This window comes from Antechinus flavipes, chromosome 1 (assembly GCF_016432865.1).
Source record: "Antechinus flavipes isolate AdamAnt ecotype Samford, QLD, Australia chromosome 1, AdamAnt_v2, whole genome shotgun sequence".
Taxonomy (NCBI): Eukaryota; Metazoa; Chordata; class Mammalia; order Dasyuromorphia; family Dasyuridae; genus Antechinus; species Antechinus flavipes.
In genome coordinates, this window is record NC_067398.1 from 663,701,480 (window position 1) to 663,721,618 (window position 20,139).

Here is a 20,139-nt window from a genome sequence, read left to right on the forward strand (position 1 = left end):
GCAAGGCACTGTGTTAGGCACTAAGGAGACAAGGATAAAATAAAAAATGGTCCCTGCCCTCAAGAAGCTTACATTCTACTAGAGGGTTATATATGCACAGATAATAATATGCATGAAAATTGAGAATAGAACACTAAGAACTGGGAGCATCAGAAAAGGGATACTTCTAGGGAGAAACTCCTGCTTTACCCCCTCCTTGGACATTAGATAATGAGAAGTTCTTCCTTGGCTTGTTTTGAAAGATCAACCGGACTAGAGAACTTGCTCCAATAATAAATCCCATTCTCTGCATGGAAAAGAGCAGCTCCATAGAGCCACCACAAACACACAGACAGTAACCACAAAGAGAAGGCTCTTCCCATTCCCACAGTGGTTTTGTCCACTACCACAAGATGGGAATTCCATCATTTAATATTTATTAATGTGAGGAGGGCATTTCCATAGCCTCTAATTTGGGGACTGAAGTTGGACCCCCCCAAAATATTTAGTGCCCCCTTTCTGCATACAATCTTCTAATTTGATGTCAAACTTATAAAAGAGGCTGGCCTTGAGGAGCTGAAAACAGGAGAAGTATCCAGTGACTCAGCCTGAAGATGCCCCAGGAGAGCTGAAGCCCTAAGGAGTCTCCAATTCTCTTTATGGTTGTGAGAGGGGAGTTAGACCTAGATATGAGACCCTGATGGAGGCATGCAGATAAAGCAGGCACAGGCTGAGATGGGTTGGACCTGCACTTTTATTTGGGGCAAGAGAAGGAGGCAAGCAGGATGAGCTTAGGTCCTGGATGGGGAAGAACTTCTCCTCCCCAGGCTGACCCCTGGGCGGTGAGGACAAGGGACTGGTGCATGCAATCCTCTTGCTTCCCAGATAGGATCAAACATTTGGAACTGGAAGGGACCTTAGAGGTCATCTAGTCCGAACCCCTCATTTTATGGATGAAGAAACTGAGAGGTTACCCAGAGCAGTTAGTGACTTGCCCAAAATCACAGGTAGTAACTGGCAGAGCGGGGTCCTTAGCTCCAAATCCAGTGCTTCTGTGGCCTGTCCCTGTAGGAAGTTCAGGGGGAAAGGAGAAAGGGAGAAGGAAGCAGCTCTTAGGTCCTGCGGACCCAGGCGTTCTGCTTCCCGATTGTCAACGTCCCGAGGCCGCCTGCGGAGTCGGGCAAAGTGGATGCCACCTGGAGGCTGGGGTATCAGTCCCCACAGGGGTGACAGGGCGGCAAGGAAAAGGTCAGTCACTGTGGCAAAAGGTGGAGGGAGAAGCCAGTCACTATGGCTACAGCAGAAGTTTTCCTTCAGGGGGTGGGGCAAAGGTCAGTCACCATAGCAACAGTTCTAAGGACCCTCAGCCCTCATCACCATAGCGACTGTAGAGAACCCCTTCTTTTCCCAGAGAAGGGAACAGGATTCTCAGGGATGTCTAGGATCCTTCCACAAAGGGTCGGGGCAGATTGGTCTTCTGGTTGAAGTCTTGAGACATCACCACCAACACCCCAGGGGAGGAGGGGTGGAGGCTGAAGCTCCTTCCCTGGGGGCGGAGCAGATGCTGGTCCCCTTGGCAACACCTTTAAAAAAATGCCCTCGTTGGGGAGATTGAAGTGGATGTTGGTCTCCATGGTGACACCCAGAAATCCCACTGGCCGGGGTGGAGGAACGATCGGATGCCGGTCCCCATGGCAACATCTTACAAAACCCCTTCCCACAAGGGGAAGAAAAGGGTGCTGGTCCCCATAGCGACACTTAGAAGTCCCTCCCCGGGATTGTGGCAAATGCCAAACCCCTCGGTGACCACTGGGGGAGCCCCTCCCTGGACCGGCCCCCAGCTAGACATGCAGGGGCCGCCAGGCGCTTGGGTCCCTCCAGCCCCAGCCCCAGCGAGCTGCTCCTGGGTCCGGGGAGCCGGGAGCGCGGTAGCAGTAGACTCCGAAGAGGCGGTGCTTCTTGTCCGGGAAACCGAGGTTTCTCACGCCCGGCCTCTGACCTCCACAGCGAGCCCGGGGGTTGACGATGGGATAGCGCACACTGCCGTCGCCCAGCCAGCCGGCCTCGCAGCGGTCCAGCAACTGCAGCTTCCATGCGGCGTACAGCTGGCCTACCTTGGCCACCGCGGCTCCGCTGCCCGCACACGCCCGCACCGCCTCCGGAAAGCTCACCTTGCGGTAGGGCTTCAGGAAGAAAACCTGACCTGCAGACACGACACAGCCGGCGGGCCTGGGCTCAGAGGACAGCCTGGTTCACATTGGCCTTCCCCAGGCCGGCCCCTACCCTTCCCGAGTCCCGAGGCACTATAGGGAACCCGGCCACCTTGGAACACATGAGATTCTCTGCCTAATCACCTCACCTTCCCCTTCTCCCCTTCCCCCCCCAAAAAAAACAATGCATATCTTCAGGGTAGATTTTCTTGACTTCTCTCCTTCCTTAACACCCTCCTTCCCCGCCCCCTGCAACCCCAAAAGCTCCATTGCTCCTCAAGCTTCCCTGTGTAAAGGATCATCCCCTGCCTCATAATCAGGAATACATACACACACAACACCTCTCCCAATAACACAATATACAAAGAGCTCAGATCCACTGAGACAAAGCACAAGTACAGCCACATACTGTATGTCACTCTCACGGGGCCACATCTGGACATTACATCACCCCGGGCTAAAAAGCACAGCCTCATGCACACTAATGCATCAACATTCATTCATGCATTTGACTGTCACTGAAATTTGTTTAATACTCAGCTTTTGAGCTCTTCTTATAATGTTGGGAAAACTTATGACCCAGACTCACACTTCCCAAAGGTCACAGTCTAGAGGGATCAAACTTACAGAGCTACAACAAAATCTACACCATGACCAGAGAAAAATAATGCTGAGGGGGCTCAAGGGACGAAGAGAAGAAAAGATGAATAGCCAAGGCTTCTTGGAGGAGAAGATCTCAGATGGTCCTTGAAGAAAAGATGGAGACAGCATTCATAGGAGTTCTCCAATGACAGGCTGTGTGGACTTTGTCCCATGGGACTGAGTCACTGATGGATATATGAGCATGGGGGGATTTAAAGATAGCTCTATTTGGAGTCAGATATTCCATTGGTCTAAATTCCAGCTCTGACACCAGCTGTATGGCTTTTGGACAAAATGCGTCATTTTCCTTGCTCTCACTTTATCTGTAAAATGAAAGGATTGGACTAGATGATAACTGTTTCCTTCCAGCTATAAATTATAGGAGCATAGATTTAGAGCTAGAAGGTACCACCAATGCAGGTGTTACTGGTGTTCAATCCTGTCTGACTCTTCGTGAGCCCATTTCAGGTTTTCTCGGCAAAAATATTGGTGCCATTTCCTTCTCCAGATTTTACAGATGAGAAAACAGGACAAAGTGACTTGCCCAGGATCACACAGTAAGTGTCTGGTGTTGGATTCGAACTCAAGACAAGTCTTCCTGACTCCAGGCCTAGTACCCTATCCACTGGGTCACCTAGCAGACATTAAATCCATCTTCTTCAAAAGTCTGCCCAGAAAAGAGTGGCCAGAAGATGAAAGGTTTAGAGATGATGCTATACCATAAGGAAGTAGACAGTTTAGCTTGGATAAGAGAAGACTTAAGGGAAGGTAGCAGCTTTCTTCAAGTATATAAAGGGTTATCTTATACAAGCACAATTAGCTTCATTCTCCTCAACGGCTGATACTACAAGCAAAAGTTAAAGAGTTACAAAGGATAGTTCCCAGTGCAATAAAAGATAAACTGATGAACTGTGAGATCAAAAGTGGGCTCAGCCGCCCCAGAAGATGGTGAATAAATCATCCCTGTGGATCTCCCCAGAGAACACTGATGCCCACATGTCTAGTATGTTGGAGAAAAAGAGTTCTTGCTAAAATACATGTTGAATTTGATGTCCAAGTCTAAGTTTCTGTGATTCTGCAGAAGGTCAAGTCCAAAATGAATCTGAAGCTTAGAGTCTAGAAATCTGGTGTGATGGGTTGTAATGGTGGGAAAGGATTGTGAATAGTGGCATTACTGACCAGGAAAGTAGGGAGGGACAGGTTCTCAAGAAGATGGTATTGAATTTGGGGAAGGAAGAATTTGAAGTTCTGCAGTATCAAACCATCCCAAGAAGTAGCATAAAGATCCACACAATAATACAGCCAGTTGGCATCCTTGCATACACAATATAAAAATCAATCTTTCTCTTCCTCCCTCTCTCCCTCTCTCCCTCCCTCTCTCCTCTCTCCTCCTCCTCTTCCTCCTCCTCCTCCTCCTCCCCTTCTTCTTCCTCCTCCTCCTCCTCCTCCTCTTCCTTCTTCTTCTTCTCTTGCTCTCGCTCTCTTTCTCTCTCTCTCACTCTCTCTCTTCCTCCCTCTCTCTATCTCTGTTTCTTTCTGTGCCTCTTCCCCCCATCTCTCTCTTACACACACACATCAGCAGTAACACAAATCACACAAAGTTGCAAAGAGAACATTTCACTGTTTCCAAAAGCAAGGCCCAACAAAGTCAAGAGGTGTACAGAAGCCAGGATATTGTCTGAGTTCTCCAGTTTCCCTCAGAATCAACACTGGATCAAGTCTCTGAATAGATTTTGGAATAAACCCACAAACATTAGCAGTGGAACAATTTTCCAGCTTAAGATATCTTGAAAGGACTTAAGGATTATGGGCAGAAGGGAACGTGATCCAGCACACATATGGTATGGGAATCTAGTGGGAGGCTCTTAGTAGAAGCACAGCAGCGTTGGTCACTCTGTCCTGATTCAGAGAACCAGTGACTCAGCAAGTCAACTGTAAAATCTCCAAGTGCAAAAGGCAAATTGTGAACCCACAAACCCTAGCATAACAGGAGAGACTAGGCAAGAACAAACCTAGCAGTGGAAAAACCAGCAGCACCATTGACCTCAGGAAGAAAAGTCAGTGAGAAGGCCCTGTTCCCCCCAAAGAAGCAGCTTGGGACAATCTCCCCTGTGCTTTAGGAACAGAGCTCAACTTTTTAAAATGAGCAAAAAAGCAAAAAGAGCCTTGACCATAGAAAGCTACTTTGGCAACAGAGAAGTTCAGAACACAAACCCAGAAAAAGACAATAGCAAAAATGTCTACATTGAAGCCTCAAAGAAAACTCCTTGAACAATAAATTTGGCAAAATGGAAAAAATTATATGCTGAGGCAAACAACTCCTTAAAAATAGAATTGATGAAATGGAAATATGTATGTATGTGTGTGTGTGAATATATATATACTGAAGAAAACTCCTTTAAAAATAGAATTGTCAAAATGGAAAACCCCACTGAACAAAATAAGTCCTTTAAAAGTGCAATTGGCCAAATGGAAAAGGAAATTTTAAAAAAGCAAAAAAAATTAAAAATTAGAATTGGACAATTAAAAGCAAATGACGTGATGAGACATGAAGAATCAAACAAAATTTTTTAAAAAAACAAAAAAATAGAAAATTTAAAATGTTTCATTGAAAAAACAACCAACCTGGAAAATAGATCCAGGAGAGATAATATAAAATTTTTTGGACTATCTGAAAGCCATGACAACAAACCCGGACAACATCTTTTCAAGAAATTACCAAAATCAAGGCCATGACTGGCTCTTTTTAGGTGTCCTTCATTTGCTCAAGACATATCTAGTTTTAGAAGTGACTCTAATTACTTAAGAGAGTCTCCCTCTAAGTACCTCTAATAGCCATGCAGAGGAATGCTCAGAGACATATCTCAATTCTGGGGGACTGAAAATAATGAGGTCCCATTATCACCTGCTGCAAAAATGAAGCCTCCAATGGACTAGCAAAGGAGAAACATCAATGGGCACCTCTTAGACATATGAGCTAAAAGGTGTCTTATTTGCAGGGAGAAAGGCCCTGTTGAGGATGTGACTAGTGCAGTAACAGTCTCTAAGTCCTGTGAAGGACAGGGAAGTAGAGGAGGAAAAAGGGGGTCTTTTAAAATTGGGGTGAGGAGAGGGCGACCAGAACTGCAGGGCAAAGGGCTGACTAGAAGACCAACTGGAATTAGATCAAAAGCTTGAGTTTGGAGCCAGGGGGCTTGGGAAAGGATGTAGAGGATTAAAGCGGCAAAGGATGTCGGGACTTGAAATCGGGAAGGGGATGATTGGGGCAGTATTGAAGGTGGAGGGTCTGCCAGGAGAATAGGCACAGGGTGCAGTGAGGGTGCCACGAGCAAAACTAAGAGACTAAGACCACTCGGAGGCTTGAGGGGATCTGGAAGAGGGCAAGGGGCTGACTGGGTGGAGATGGGGTTGAGGTGGGCAAGGCTGGTGATTGCGATGAACCGAGGCGAATGAAGATGGGGCAGAGCAAAGCTGAGGGGGAGGCTGGGGAGGGGCAGCAGCCCGGGTTGGGCACGCGCTCACCCTGTAGATTGGACGTGAAACAGAAGGCATCATAACGCTCGTCCTCCTTGTGGCGGTAGCCGTAGTTGCGCACGCCCACGGGAGACTCCCGGCGGCCGCACTCTTCCCGCGGCTGGCCCACGGGGTACTGCACGGAGCCGTCCTGCAGCCAGCCCGCGTTGCACCAGTCCAGGCCCTCGCGCCACGCCGCGTGCAGCTGTTCGTAGGACGCCAGGATGCCGTCCTGCTCCGCACAAGCCCGCTGGGCCTCGGGAAAGGTCAGCGTGTAGCGGCCCAGGCGGGGATGGTAAGGAAATATCACACCTGATTTGGGAGGGAGGGGAAAACCCCGGCTTAAGCCCAGGAGCGGAGACATCTCCACCCGAACCTTTGTCCCACCCACCAACCCTCCCACAGAGTCCCCAAAACCCGTACAATGCAACATCCTACCCCATTCCCAACCCCCAAGCTTAACTCCCATCTATCCCTGATGGCTCAGGCTCCAGCCAAGACGTTCCTTGTCCACAGGAGATGGTCACAGTCCTCAGCCTGAGAGCTGAGGCACCCCATTATCAAACTCCAACCTGTCTTGACTGTCTTATCTTCCCCTGATGCCTTCCACCCATCATCCTTGGCTAACCAAATTGGAAAACCCAGCTCTTTACAGTTCCCCGTGTCTGGAATGCTCCCTTTCATCTAAATTTGCTGTGTAAATCTTATTTTTGATTGATTATTGATTATTTTCTCTTCCTGAGTTCGTTTCCCATCTTTAAAATGAATTGAAGTTGACTATTTCTACTGTGCTGCTAACTCCAATGTTGTGTCCTATCTTCTGATGTCCCTTCTAGCGCCACAATTGTTTCAAGGGACTATTTCAGCTCTTTGATATTCTACTGATCTTACTAATTGAGTCACCAAAACAGAAATGGTTTTTCCTTCCTCTGAACTTCTTTCCCTTCCCCATTTCCTAGATCACCTCTTTCTAAAGGCTTAATTTACCCCACCCTCTCTTGTATGGGAAGTTACCTGTATACTCATTTTATCCTCCCACCAGATTAAGCCACCTGAACAGAAGCACCATTTCATTCATTTTTCTCTTTTCTCAAGCTTGGAGCAATCATTCTATAAATGGTATCATAAAAATTTGTCTCATCAGAGATGACTCTTCAAGATGACTTAGTCCCTCCAACATACTCATTTTACAGATGAAGGTACTGCTGCCTAAATGTTGGTATTTCTCAAGTCACTTACCTGACCAACCTGATCCCCATTCAAATGACTCAAATTCTTGTAGTAGTCCTAATCTCACCCCATCCCAAATGAAATTAAAACCTGTATCACCTACTGCATGCTGAACATCTCCACATGGATTTCTCATCAGCATCACAAACTCAATATGTCCAAAAAGGAACTCATCTTTCCCTCCTTCATATCTGTCTTTTCTGCCTCTTCAATATTATTTCACATTATTCTAGATCACACTCTACATTCTAATTATATGGACTACTTAAGATAATTTTCAAACTGGACACGTCACTTCACCCTTCCCTGCATCTGTACTAATCATCCCCTATTCCTGGAATGCACTCTATTCTCATCTTTGCTTCCCAGGATCCTTATCTGCCTTAAAGATTCAGCTGAACATATATAACCTTTATCATCAGATTTCTTGCTCTCTTGGGGAGGGGAAGAGTAAGAGAAAAAGGAGAAACAATTTGGAACACAGTCTTACAAAAATGAATGTTAAAACTATCTCTACATGAATTTGGAAAAAAGACTCAGCTGAGCTGCCACCTTCCTCTGGGAGCCTTCTGTGATCCTCCAAGATATCCTCATTCTCTCTTCAAATTATCTTATCTTGTTTGCATATATCTTGTATTCCCCTAGGAAAATGTAAGTTCTCTGAGGGAAGAGACTGCTTTGTTTTTGTCTTTGTATACTTGAGTACCTGAGTTCCATGATCTTACCCTACATTACATGGAGAATGATTAGCAAGCCAGGACTAAGCATATAATTGTTTATTGATTAAAAGAAAAACAGTCCTATGCCCCAACATTAACTCCTAGGCTTATTCAAGAAACTGATTTCCTCATCTATATTCTGATCCATATTCAAGTTTCAAAGGGAGAGCCAGAGGAGGTTCCAGGGCCCTTTCCCTAAAGAAACATACATTCTTACATGTGCTCATGATTCTCAAGGGAACACAACCTCACCAATTAGTGATTCTGATGGGGAGGAGGGAATTCAGATGAGGAAGAAACGGAAAGGAGAGTATATGAAGCTATATATGAAGTTAATGGACACCTCTTCTTAACCCATCCTTTCTTAATGCTATTAAAAATTACAAATGGGTCAACTAAATGGTGTAATGAATAGAGCACCAGCCCTGTAGTGAGAGGATGTGAGTTCAAATATATCTTCACACACTTAACACTTTCTAGTTGTGTGACTCTGGACAAATCGCTTAACCCTTAGATGAATGAGTCGAAGGAAATAATATTAATTATTGTAACTATCACATATATAATATTTTAAGGTAAAATAAAGTGCTTTATATAATATTAATGCATTTGTTTCTTACAAACCTATGAGATCATCCCTGAGAGATAGTTGCTATTATTATCCCTATTTGTAGAAGTTAAGTGACTTGCCCAGGATCACAGTTACAAAAGAGTCTGAGGTAGCATTTGAATCCAGGTCTTTCTATTTCAAATTCCACTGTATCCATGCCTCACAATCAGAAAATCTGAGCAAGAATTCGAGCTCCATAACATATCAAGTTGTGTGATACTAAGAAAACCACTTAACCCAATTTTCTCATCTATGAAACAGGGTAAAGAATACTCGGAGCATTGTTTTGAGGAAATTGCTTTATAAACATTAAGGTACAAGTGGATTGTGAATTATTATTCTTAAAACACCAGGTGTTCTCAGAATGCAGTCTGGGAACCCTAATGATCTCCTAGACCTGTCCAGATGGTCTTTAAGCTCAAAATTACTTTCATAATAAGTCCTTTTAATTTCTAAAAAAGGTAAATAATATAACTTACTTCAACAAAAGTTCTTTGGGCATCCTCAATGATTTTTAAGAGTGTAAAGGAATTCTAAGACCAAAAAGTTTGAGAACCATTATTATAAACCATTCTTGGAACCCACTTTTGCCCTGTGGATAGGGCCAACTTAGTCCTGAGAGTTTTTCAAGCCAAAAGTAGATGCCTAACCTGGATTGTCAGGTGTCACCTGAGTCTTATTGACTCAGGCCATCCTGTCCTAAATCAAATCTTACTTCCTGGATTCTTTTAGTTCAGAATTCTTTCACTACCCATACCCTACAGCATTTTTTGTATCTCCCTTCCATTATGTGGTGTTATGTTTTTGCCACCTAGACCTAGCAAGTAAACTACTTTCTCCCCGCAGTGACCAGCTCTGCTGAAATAGATGCTGAACACATTTTTATTGAACTGAATTGTTCAAAGATCTTTTGAATCTAAGATACTGTGATTCTTGGATCCTGAAATCAATAATAAAAATCCAGGCTTTCACAGAGACTGATTTGAAAAAGTTGTTGAATGCAACCTATCCTTGGAAATAAATCTCCTGTATGATCTGTCTGTATTACAAGGGGTGATCCAACTATCCAATGAGAACTCATTAAAATGTGAGCTTTTTGAAAGCAAGAACTGTCATTTTTGGTTTTCTATTTGCATCACCAACAGTTTTTCACATAGAGTAAGCACTTAATACCCTTTGATCCAGCAGTGTCACTACTGGGACTATATTCCAAAGAGATCATAAAAGAGAGAAAAGGATTCATTTGTACAAAAATGTTTACAGCAGCTCTGTTTGTGATAGCAAGAAGCTAGAAATTAAGTAGATACCCATCAGTTGGGGAATGGTTGAATAAGTTATGATATGAATATAATGGAATATTATTGTTCTATAAGAAATGATGAGCAGGATGATTTCAGAAAAGCCTGGAAAGATATTAACTAATGCTGAGTGAAGTGAGCAGAACTAAAAATACAGTGTACACAGCAATAAGATTATATAATGATCAACTGAGATGGACTTGGCTCTTCTCAACAATGCAGTAATACAAGACAATTCCAATAGATTTGGGATGAGAAATACCAGTCACATCCAGAAAGAGAACTATGGAGACTACGGAGAACTATGTGGATTGAAGCATATTATTTTCACTTTTTTGTTATCTCCTGGATTTTTTTTTCCTTTTTTGATTTTTTTTGCATGACAAATATGGAAATAGGTTTAAAAGGATTGCATATATTTAACCTATATTAGATTGCTTATTGTCTTGGGAAGAAGGGAGGAAAGGAGAAAAATTTGGAGCACAAAGTCTTACAAAAATGAATGTTGGAAACTATATATATGTTTAGAAAAACAAAATACTACTGAGGAAAAAATAGAGTAAGCATTTAATGTTTGCTCATTCATTTACTCACTCACTGATTCAGGGAACAAGAATCCACTATCTTAGGAAGCAACCCATTCTACTTTGCAAAGCTTCAATTTTTAGAAAGTATTTTTTCCTGAAATCAAGACTAAATCTTTATAATATCTGCCCAATTAAATCTCTTTTCTCCATGACAGCCCTTTAAATATTTGAAGACAGCTATCTTACCTCCTCCTAGTAAATGTCAAGGTCCCTCTATCTACTGCATCACCTAGTTACCTTAATATAACAGTGGTTTAATAGTGGTGAAGAGCAAATGAAATATTTTTTAAGTGTTTAATACATGACAGACACTATATAAATGCATTGTTTACTATTTGTACTAAGAACATTCAAAATGTAAATCAAACTATCTTGGGAGGAAGGCACTGGCTTTTGGGGCATTCAGCAAAGATTTCATGTAGAAGGTGACATTCAAGCTAAATTTTGAAGAAACCAGGATACCCTATGAAGTAAAGGGTGAATCATTTCAGGTCTGGGGAAGAACCAGCTCAAAGAAAGACCTGAGTTGGAGATGGATGATGAAGTGTGGAGGTATAAAGAATAACCCCAGAGTGTGGAAAAAGCACTGATGCAAGAAGAGTTGCAAATGCAGCTTGGGGCAGATAAAGAAAGGCTTTAAAAGTCAAACACAAGAGTTTACATTTGATTAGGAAGGTAACAGGAAAGTCTACTGAGAATATGGTCAGTCCTGGGCTTTAGGGAAATCATTTTGACAGTTGTGGGTAAAATGGATTAGAGAAAGAGCTTGAGGAGGCATGGAGATTAATGACATGGTTATTACAATAGTCTATGTGTGAGGTAATGAGGGCCTGAAATGTGTACATAGAAATAAGGGGATGAATGTGAGAAATGTTGTAGGGATAAAAATAAAAAGATTTGGCAACTGACTGGATATGTGGCTTAGTTCAAGAGAGGAAGTGAAGATATCACCAAGGCTTTAAAATCTATGTGACTGGGAGGAGGTGGTGCCCTCGATGTGGGAGGGGAATTAGGAAGAAAGGACAGTTTGAGGGAAAAGATTAGTTCTATTATGGACATTTTCAATTTGGAATACTATACCAGGGTTTCTTAAAATGTTTCCACTCTCAACCCCTTTTGCCTTAGAAATTTTTATGCAATCCCAAGTATACAGTTATATAGAATAAGCATACACATCAAACATTTACTGATGATAAACCATAATTTTGTGACTCTCCACATTGTTATGTAACTTCACATGGGTTGACAGACATAGTTTAAGAAGCTTTGCTCTACAGAACATACATTTTAAGATATCCAAGAGGCAGTTGGTGATGAGAGACTGTACATCATGATTGAGGTTGGATCTGGATTTTTGGATCTGGGAATCATTTGCATAAAGATAATTGAATCCATAGTAGCTGCTGAGATCACCAAGCAAAATGCTATAGAGCAGGAAGATAAGGTCAAGCCCAAACTGTGGGATATACCCACAGATAGAGGGTGTTGAATAGCCCTCCTAACTTTGGTCATTTGCACATTTGGGAGCTATACCTTTTATGCCTTCCTCTAAGTCATTAATAAAAACGTTGAAAAGCAAAGGGAGAAAACCTGGGATGCCTCACTGGAGATTTCCTTCCAAAATGACATCACACCAATAAAGTTGTTTTAAAGTACAAGCCATTTGAGTCCAGCCAGTTAATCACTTATGAACCCACATAACGGTACCATCATCAAGCTGTCATCATAGCAGAGACCTTGTCAATGCCTTGCTGATACCTCGGTAGACTGTATATACAGCATTCTCTGATCTTCCAGCGATCTTCCACCCCATCAAAAAAGGATATTGATTAATCTGTCATGAGCTGTTCTCAAGAAAGCCAGGCCAATTTCTTGTGTTCACTACTTCCTTTTCTAAATGTTCACAAACCATCCTTTAAAAAAATACATTATAGAATTTTGCCAGTGATCAAAGTAATTGACATCATTCTCTTACCTTCAACCAAAGTAATTGGTATTATCACTTTTGTGTAAAAACTAAGCAAACAAGACTCGAATGAGGTGGTCTAAGGAGAAGGAACCAGTTCTGGATTAACTGAGCTACAGATAAAAGTCACTGAGGCTGACTTGGGATGGGCATCCCAGGACAACCATTGCACTTTCTCCATCCCTTTTTCCTGAACTGAGAAAAACTGCTGGGTAAGAATGCTGAGGCTTGAACTTTCTAAGGTCTGGAGCCAGCCTCAGTCTGGCCCTTCAAGGGACTGGACATGACAGGGCCATTATTCACACTGTCCTCTCCTTCTCTAGCAGAGAGAGCATGTAATTTGAATTGACTCCATCTTAAGATAGAAGGGGAAAAGAATCCAAGGAGACAATGTCTAGAACCCCTTCAGCCCTAGTAGTCTGCAGGGTCCTTCCTCCAGGGGAGGTGAGGAATGGCTCCCAGAACTTCTGGGTCTGGTGGAAGTCCACTTCTTTGGAGAAGCAGTGTTGAGACAAAGGACTTTCCCTCTAAAGAAGTTCCCACTGTGATTTCCCAGCTAGATACCTCCATCTTCTGATGTTCTTGTTTTCCCATGGAAATCACAGAATCTCAGATCTGGAAGAGACCTCAAAGGACTTTTAGTCCTTAATGAAAATATCAACTCCAATATACCTGAGAAGAGGTATTTGTAAAGTGCTTTACAAACCTCACAATGATATATAAGTGCTAGTGATTAATTATTGCGATTATAATACCTTGGATTGAAATATCCACAAGCAGAAGGGGACACAGACAAGGTAGGGTTGCTACTACCATTACATTTAATGTATATTAAAAGGAATAATTTGTATGTAAAGGTTTGTCAATTCACATACAATTCCCATTTTCTGTTCTTTGGTGAAATTTCATATTGATGATTTTCTAATTCATCGTAAAAATTTTAAAAGAAAAAAAAATGTTGTTTCACTCCTTGATAACCAGTGGTATTATTTTCTTCTGATGGCACAACTCTATCCCATTTCTTGATTCCCCTAATCAACACACCTCTCTACAGCATCTTATTTTCTTATTTCTTCAATCAAAATGTCTGTTATACTTCCCAACTTGTCCAATGCTCCTATCTCACTTCCTTATTTTTATTAAAATACCCTTACGACCATCCCACTTTTCTTCCCCTTGTCTCCTGCATTGACCCTGGGCTAGGTACCTTCTAAGTCCAAGCTGACCATGCCAGCATCATCCTCGAGCTCATTGGTGACCTCACATTCATAACGGCCATAGTCCTGCAGTGTGACATTTCGGATAATCAAGGAAGCGTCTCCGGGACCATCCTCCTGCAGGGATGTCCGACCCCGGTAACTGCCAAAGGCCCGTCTCTCCTTGCCCATGGCCACGAAGACATCACGAAAAGCCAACGGGTCAGTCACTTTGGTCCACTTGAGGCGGATTTCGTCTTCATCGTGCGCTGAGATGTCGTAGTGATAGCGACAGGGCAGGACGATGGTTCCCCCTCGGTGCGTCACCACCTTTCCTGGGGCTGTCTGGACCACCACAGCCCCTGACTCATCCTCTGGAGAGCAGGGAATGTCAGGAGGAAGAGGCAACCCCCCAGAGGCACTCTAATCCCTCTGCCTGCCTCCCCCACCTCACCTTCCTCTTCAGTTATTGTGCACTTGGGGAAGAATATGGGGCGTCAAGGGTCAGCTACAAAGGCAAGCTAATCTCTTCATTCCTAGGTCAAGATCTGAATGGAGGTAAGAGGATGACTGGGAAAAAGGGTTTGAAGATTAATTGTAGCTTGTTCCCAATCTATACTTCCTTAGCTTTCCTCCCCAGGTGATGTCTTCCAGTAGAGAGGGCTCAATGAAGGGATGGGGGCCCATGCATTAGAATAGGAGCCTAAATAATGAAATAAGGATTCAGGAAACAATATGGGGACCAAGTGAGGGAATGAGACCCTGAGGGAGGGTGTGGAGAGAAGTGAGATGAGAGAAGTAGCAGAGGGGAATGAGGACTCATTAAAGGGAATGAGAACTTGATGAAGATATTGGAGATGCAGGGGATTAGCTCTCAGTGAGAGAGACTGGAGTTCAGAGAAATACTGAGGGCTCAGTGAAAAGAATGGAGGGCTCACTGAGGGAAGGTGGGTTCTCATTGAATGTGGACAGGGAGAAAAGGGTAGAGAAAAGTTTAGGGAGGGAGATAACAGCTTAATGAGGGGAATTGGGCTCAATGAAAGATCAGTGAAGGGAGGAGGTGAGGACTAAATAAGGAGATGAGGGTTTAATAAAGGTATTCCTTAGCAAAGAGGGATGGGAGCTCACTGTGGAGGATGGGAGCTCATTGGTGGATGGGAGCTCATTTTGGGGAGGAGAGCTCACTGTGGGGGAGAGGAGCTCATTTCGGGGATGGGAACTCACTGTGGGGGATGGGAACTTATTGGGGGGATGGGAGCTCATTTCAGGGAGGGGAGTTCAATGGGAAGATGTTTACCTCATCAAGGGCAAAGCGGTTTCAGGAAGGGGAATGAAGGTTTAATGAGGGAAATGGGACTCAATAAAAGAATGAAAGATCAGTGAGAAGGGAATGAAACCTCACTATGGGATGAAAGCTTAATGATGAATGAAAGGGTTCAGTGAGGGGTTTTGGAGCTAAATGAGGGGGATGGAGAGCTAAGTGAGAGAATGGGAGGCTCATGGCAGAAATGTCTACCTCACCAAGGGCAAGGAGGTTTCAGTCAGGGGGATATGAAGGCCTATTGAGGGTAATGGAACTCAATAAAAGGATTAAGGATCAGTGGGGTGGGGGGGTGAAAGCTTAATGAGGAATGAAAGGGTTCAGTGAGGAAAATAGGAGCTCAGTAAGGGAATTCACAGGGACAGAATGAATAAAGGCTCAGTGAAATGGGATGAGCCCCATTAAATTTGTGAAGGGGGAATATTGGTGGAGGTTGGTATTATTCTTCATTTCTCAAAATGGGAAGGTAAATTATTCCTGCTCTAGGGAACTGCTAGAGGATAACCCTGTCCTGCCCCCAACTCACCTAGCACATGAACAATCTTCTTCCGGCCCCTGTCACTGCCCCCGAGGGCAGAGGCTGCAAATACCAGGAGGATCCAGATGTTGAAGCCTGCTGCCTGGCAGGAGAGCCCCTAAGGGGAATAAAGGTGCCTAATGTAACTAGCAAATAGGGACTGAACTCCCTTGGGAAGGGGAAGAGATTTGTGCAGCATCCACTGTATCTTTACCCTCAGTTCCCAAATTAGCCAAGAGTCTTCCATTATCATATATCTCTTATCTTTTCCTGTATGAATTCCTAGAGAGGGTAGATTTTGACTTGGGTTTTGAGGGGCATTTTGGGAAATGGGGGAGACAAGGAGAGGGAGGAAGAGAAGCAAAGTGCATTCTAAGGGGAAGGAGGAGCCCAAGCATGAATGAGGGGGTAGGAGCCCAAGGATTCAGGATACAGTAAGGAGGCCAGTTGGTTGGAGGATGGGGTATGTGTGGAGGCATCATGAGGTGATGCATGATGATGTGCAGGGTCATGGGAAAAGCCTTGGTCTAAAAGTGAGGAGATCTGTGTTTCCATCACTGTCCTACCACCGGCTAGCTGTGTGATCTTCAGTAAGTCATTTCTCCTTCTCAATGCCTTCATCTATAAAATAGGGAGAGGGGAATAAGGGGAACCAGGTGATCCTCTCAGCTCCAAGAAATGCACAGTTGTCATCCTGCCTCAATGGCCTCCTTTTCTGGGTCCCTGTTTCTCTTTCTTCCCTTCTCTGGTCATCCAGCAATAATCCAAGATGGAGCCTGAGCTAATGGCGTCCTATTGGGGAATTGTGACAGACTAGGACTTGGTATCCTTACTTCTCATTAGTGGTCACAGAAAAGCCATGGCCAGGAAAGGACAGATCCCTACAATGAAAAGAACAATGGACTTGGGAGTCAGAGTTGGCTTTGACTCCCCCGCTCCCATTCCTCTCTTCCCTACTCTGCTACTGGGTGTGAAGCTCCAATGAGATTTTAAAAAAGTGGAAATGGCACTGTAAAACATGATAACTATCAAAAGTCAGATGAGGGGGACCAGAGAACATGGACTATTAGAGCTGATGGGGCAGGGGGAACCTTAGAACACACTGTCTCCAAACTTGGAAGGGATCTGAAAACAAACTATCAGAGCTCTTAGAACACAGTGTCAGCGTATGAGGAGCTTCCTATTCTGAACTGAAAAGCTGACATTCTAAGAGAGGAATAAGTTGCCTAAGATCACACAGTGAGACAGGAGCTGAGGTGGAGCTCAAACCCAAGCCCCTGATCTCAGTGCAGACTTTAAACGTACATTACTTGTTCTTTTTGGCAGTAGTAGCAATAGCTGAAATGGGGGAAGGGCAGCAGCCCTCCTTAGACTGTGGGATCTCTTCCCCTCGTGTTTCAGTCTCTGTGGGTCCTTGCAACGACTCAGCTATTCTTCTGCATCCAAATGGGTGCCTCACACACAGATGCCAGCACCCACTGTCTCCCACACTTCCATTCTCCTCCATGAGTGCCAGCAAACACATGCACACTCACACACACAAGCCCCTACACATATATTCTCCCCCTCTCTCACACACTCTGTACACTCAAATGCTCTCTGTCTCTTCTCTTTGCTACTCTCACTCTTTCCACCTCTCCATTCCTCCCTCCCTCTCTTTCTTTTCCCCCTCCCCCTTTCTCCTCTCTCTCTCTCTTCCTATCTCTATCTCTCCTTCTCTCTGTCTTTCTGTCACTATCTCTCTCTCTCTCTCTCTCTCTCTTTCTCTCTCTCTGTCTCTGTCTCTCTGTCTCTGTCTCTCTCTGTCTGTCTGTCTCTGTCTCTCTCTCTGTCTCTCTCTCTCTCTCTCTCTCTGTCTCCCCTCTGTCTCTCTCTGTCTCTGTCTCTGTCTCTGTCTCTCTCTCTCTCTCTCTCTCTCTCTCTCTCTCTCTTCTCTCTCTCTCTCTCTCTCTCAGTTCAGGATATAGGTTCCTCAAAAAGAAAGAACCTCCCTTCTCTAATACTATTTGTGGGAGTGGGGGAATATGACCCTCTTTGACTGTAGGTGTGTGGAGAGTGGAGGATCCAAAGGCCTTTAAGAATTCGTCCCAGACATAGATTTCAGGGTCTCGGGCTCCAGGTCCCATGCTCCAGGAGCCCTGAGGTTACTTAAGTGTAGCTGGAAAAAAGGGTGGGGGTGGCGGGGAAAGGGACACACACAGAGGTTCTTGCAGACCAAGCAAAGTGCACTGGGCAGCCAGCCTAGGGAGACAGGAGCTGTGGAACAGGCCAAGCAGGAGCCCAGTTCCATATCTCTCCCAGAGACCCCCAGACTTGCTTCCAGCCCAGAACCCCCCGCCCTAAGAGCTTCGGGGCAGAAGCCAGGGGCCAGGGGCGTTCATGCAGCAGCAGGGGCAGGTGGTAGGGAAGGAGGGGCGGGGGCAGGCAGAAGGAGCACAGGGCAGGGGCAGCAGGGGCAGGTGGCGGGCCTGCCAGGACAGGACAGCCTAAAGGCTACACTCAAGCTGCAGTGGTGCAGAGGCTCTGCAGGGAAAGGGAGAGAGAGCCAGCAAGGAGCATGCAGCATTTCCAATTTCAAGGTTATTCTGTCGGGGGCTGGGAGACTGCACCAAGACAGGTAGGACAGAGATTTAGAAAGACAGAGATAGAGACAAGTACAGGAAGAGATAAAGCCAGATAAAGACCAGGAGAGTCAAAGAAAGAGACAGGGGAAGACAAATAAAAACAAAAAGAAGCAGAAATAAAAATAGTGACAGTGTCAAATGAAGAGACAGAAGTCAGAAAAGACAGAGAGAAACCAAGAAAAGACAGACTAAAGGAAATGAACAGAGAAAGCAGAGGAGAGTAAGAGGAGGGAGGGGGGGGGATAGAGACAGAGAAAAAAGAGGTCAGAGAGAGAAGGAAAAGGAGGAGAGAGAAAGGGAGAAAGGGAGAGAGAGAAGGAGAGGAGAAGGAGAGAGGGAGAGAGAAGGGGAAACAGAGAGAAGAGAGGAGAGAGAGGGGGGAAGAAAGAAGGAGGGGGAAGAGAAGGAGAAGGGGGGGGGGGACTTACCATCTTTCCAAGAGCCAAGAGGCAGCTGAAACCTTTAAGCCTCCATCTGACAAAGTTGCCAGCTCCTTTACCTGGTCCCAGAGCCGGGCTGGCACGTGTCTGGTGGAGGCCGGGCCCCACAGTCCTTGGCACAGGCGTGCTTGTAGAGGGAGGGGTGTGGGAGGTGGGGTGGAATGAAGAAGAGCTGGGACTGGACGGGCACCAGTCTGCACCGGGGAAATAGGTGGATGACGGGAGGAGGTCTGGGCAGGGAGGGATTTTTAAAAAGGAGCGAGGTGTCAGAGCGGCTGGGATAAGGCTCTCTGGAGCTGCAGGTCCACGGCTAAGGACAGACTTAGCAGTGACCCTCCCTAGTCCGGGGACGGAAGGGAGGACAGTGTTACAGGGCAGGAGGAAGCCTCTGGACAGGGGAGCGGGGGAACTGCACAGGGAGGGCCGGGGCATCCTTTGAGATCAGCCTGGGTTAGATGAAGCTGAAAGGCAAATCCTGTGTCCCCTCTGATGGAGGAAGAATCCTCCTCAGCGCTGGAAACTTCAACTGGACTAGGCTGATACCGGGAAGGGAAATGGGGGTAGGGGAGATGGACCCCTTCCTCCGACACCGGAGCAGGGGTGGTGGGACATTGGTCCTCCCAGACCCTGTGAACCCTAGTGGCCTGAAAGAAACTTCTGAGATCATTTCTTCCAACTCCTCCACTTTACAGAGGGGAAAACCGAGAGAGAAAAGGGAAATATCTGAAGTCACGTAATCTGATCAGTGCTGAGGAGGCACATGCTCAGATACCCAGAGCCCAAGGACTCAGTGTTCTAAGCATACTGTGCCCGTCGGCTGCCCCTCTCTTTAGCTGTAATCCCAAATAACAATAGTAGCTAACATTTTCACATAGCATCTACTACATGTCACAATGTGATCCAACAACCCTGGGAATTATCTTCATTTTACAGCTGAGGAAACTGAGGCAGAAGTGAAGTGACTTGCCAGGTCCCATAGCTAGTATACGTGTGCGCCTGGATTTGCACTTATTTGGGCCTTCCTAACTCCAGGCCCAACGCTCTATCCACTGTACTATTTGCCCCAAATTTCCTCAGAATAAACCCCACTCATTCTATAAGGCCTTGAGGTTCTAATGAATAATTTAAGGGTGCTCTGAGGTACAGGAAAGGAACAAAGAGAGGGTCTCTCATTATCTCTTCCACATTGTGGGGTTAGAGGCAGGGCACCTCCATGAGCTGGAAAATCCTCTTGAAATTTTTTGTCCTCCCATCAAACCAGAGAAATCTGAACTCAATGGCATTAAA

At 45.1% G+C, this 20,139-nt stretch overlaps 1 protein-coding gene across 1 annotated transcript; it reads right to left on the minus strand.

Moving 5' to 3' along the window:
- Nucleotides 1-715: 715 nt before the first annotated feature.
- On the minus strand, nt 716-19,615 carry HAPLN4 (hyaluronan and proteoglycan link protein 4). The gene is made up of 5 exons (XM_051971996.1): nt 18,841-19,615; nt 15,798-15,906; nt 13,962-14,324; nt 6,354-6,656; nt 716-2,182 (listed from the first exon to the last, which is right to left on the minus strand). Exons 1-5 carry the CDS (start codon nt 19,282-19,284, stop codon nt 1,821-1,823), a joined length of 1,581 nt encoding a protein of 526 aa, XP_051827956.1. The 5' UTR covers nt 19,285-19,615; the 3' UTR covers nt 716-1,820.
- Nucleotides 19,616-20,139: the final 524 nt, after the last annotated feature.

Excerpts from the sequence above, each read along its gene's own strand:
- HAPLN4 (XM_051971996.1), bottom strand. The coding sequence starts at position 19,284 with ATGCCCCGGCCCTCCCTGTGCAGTTCCCCCGCTCCCCTGTCCAGAGGC. Across the intron at positions 6,657-13,961 it reads GGTCAGCTTGGACTTAGAAG|GTGTGATATTTCCTTACCAT; the intron begins GTACCTAGCCCA and ends CTCCCAAATCAG. Across the intron at positions 2,183-6,353 it reads TTTCACGTCCAATCTACAGG|GTCAGGTTTTCTTCCTGAAG; the intron begins GTGAGCGCGTGC and ends TCGTGTCTGCAG.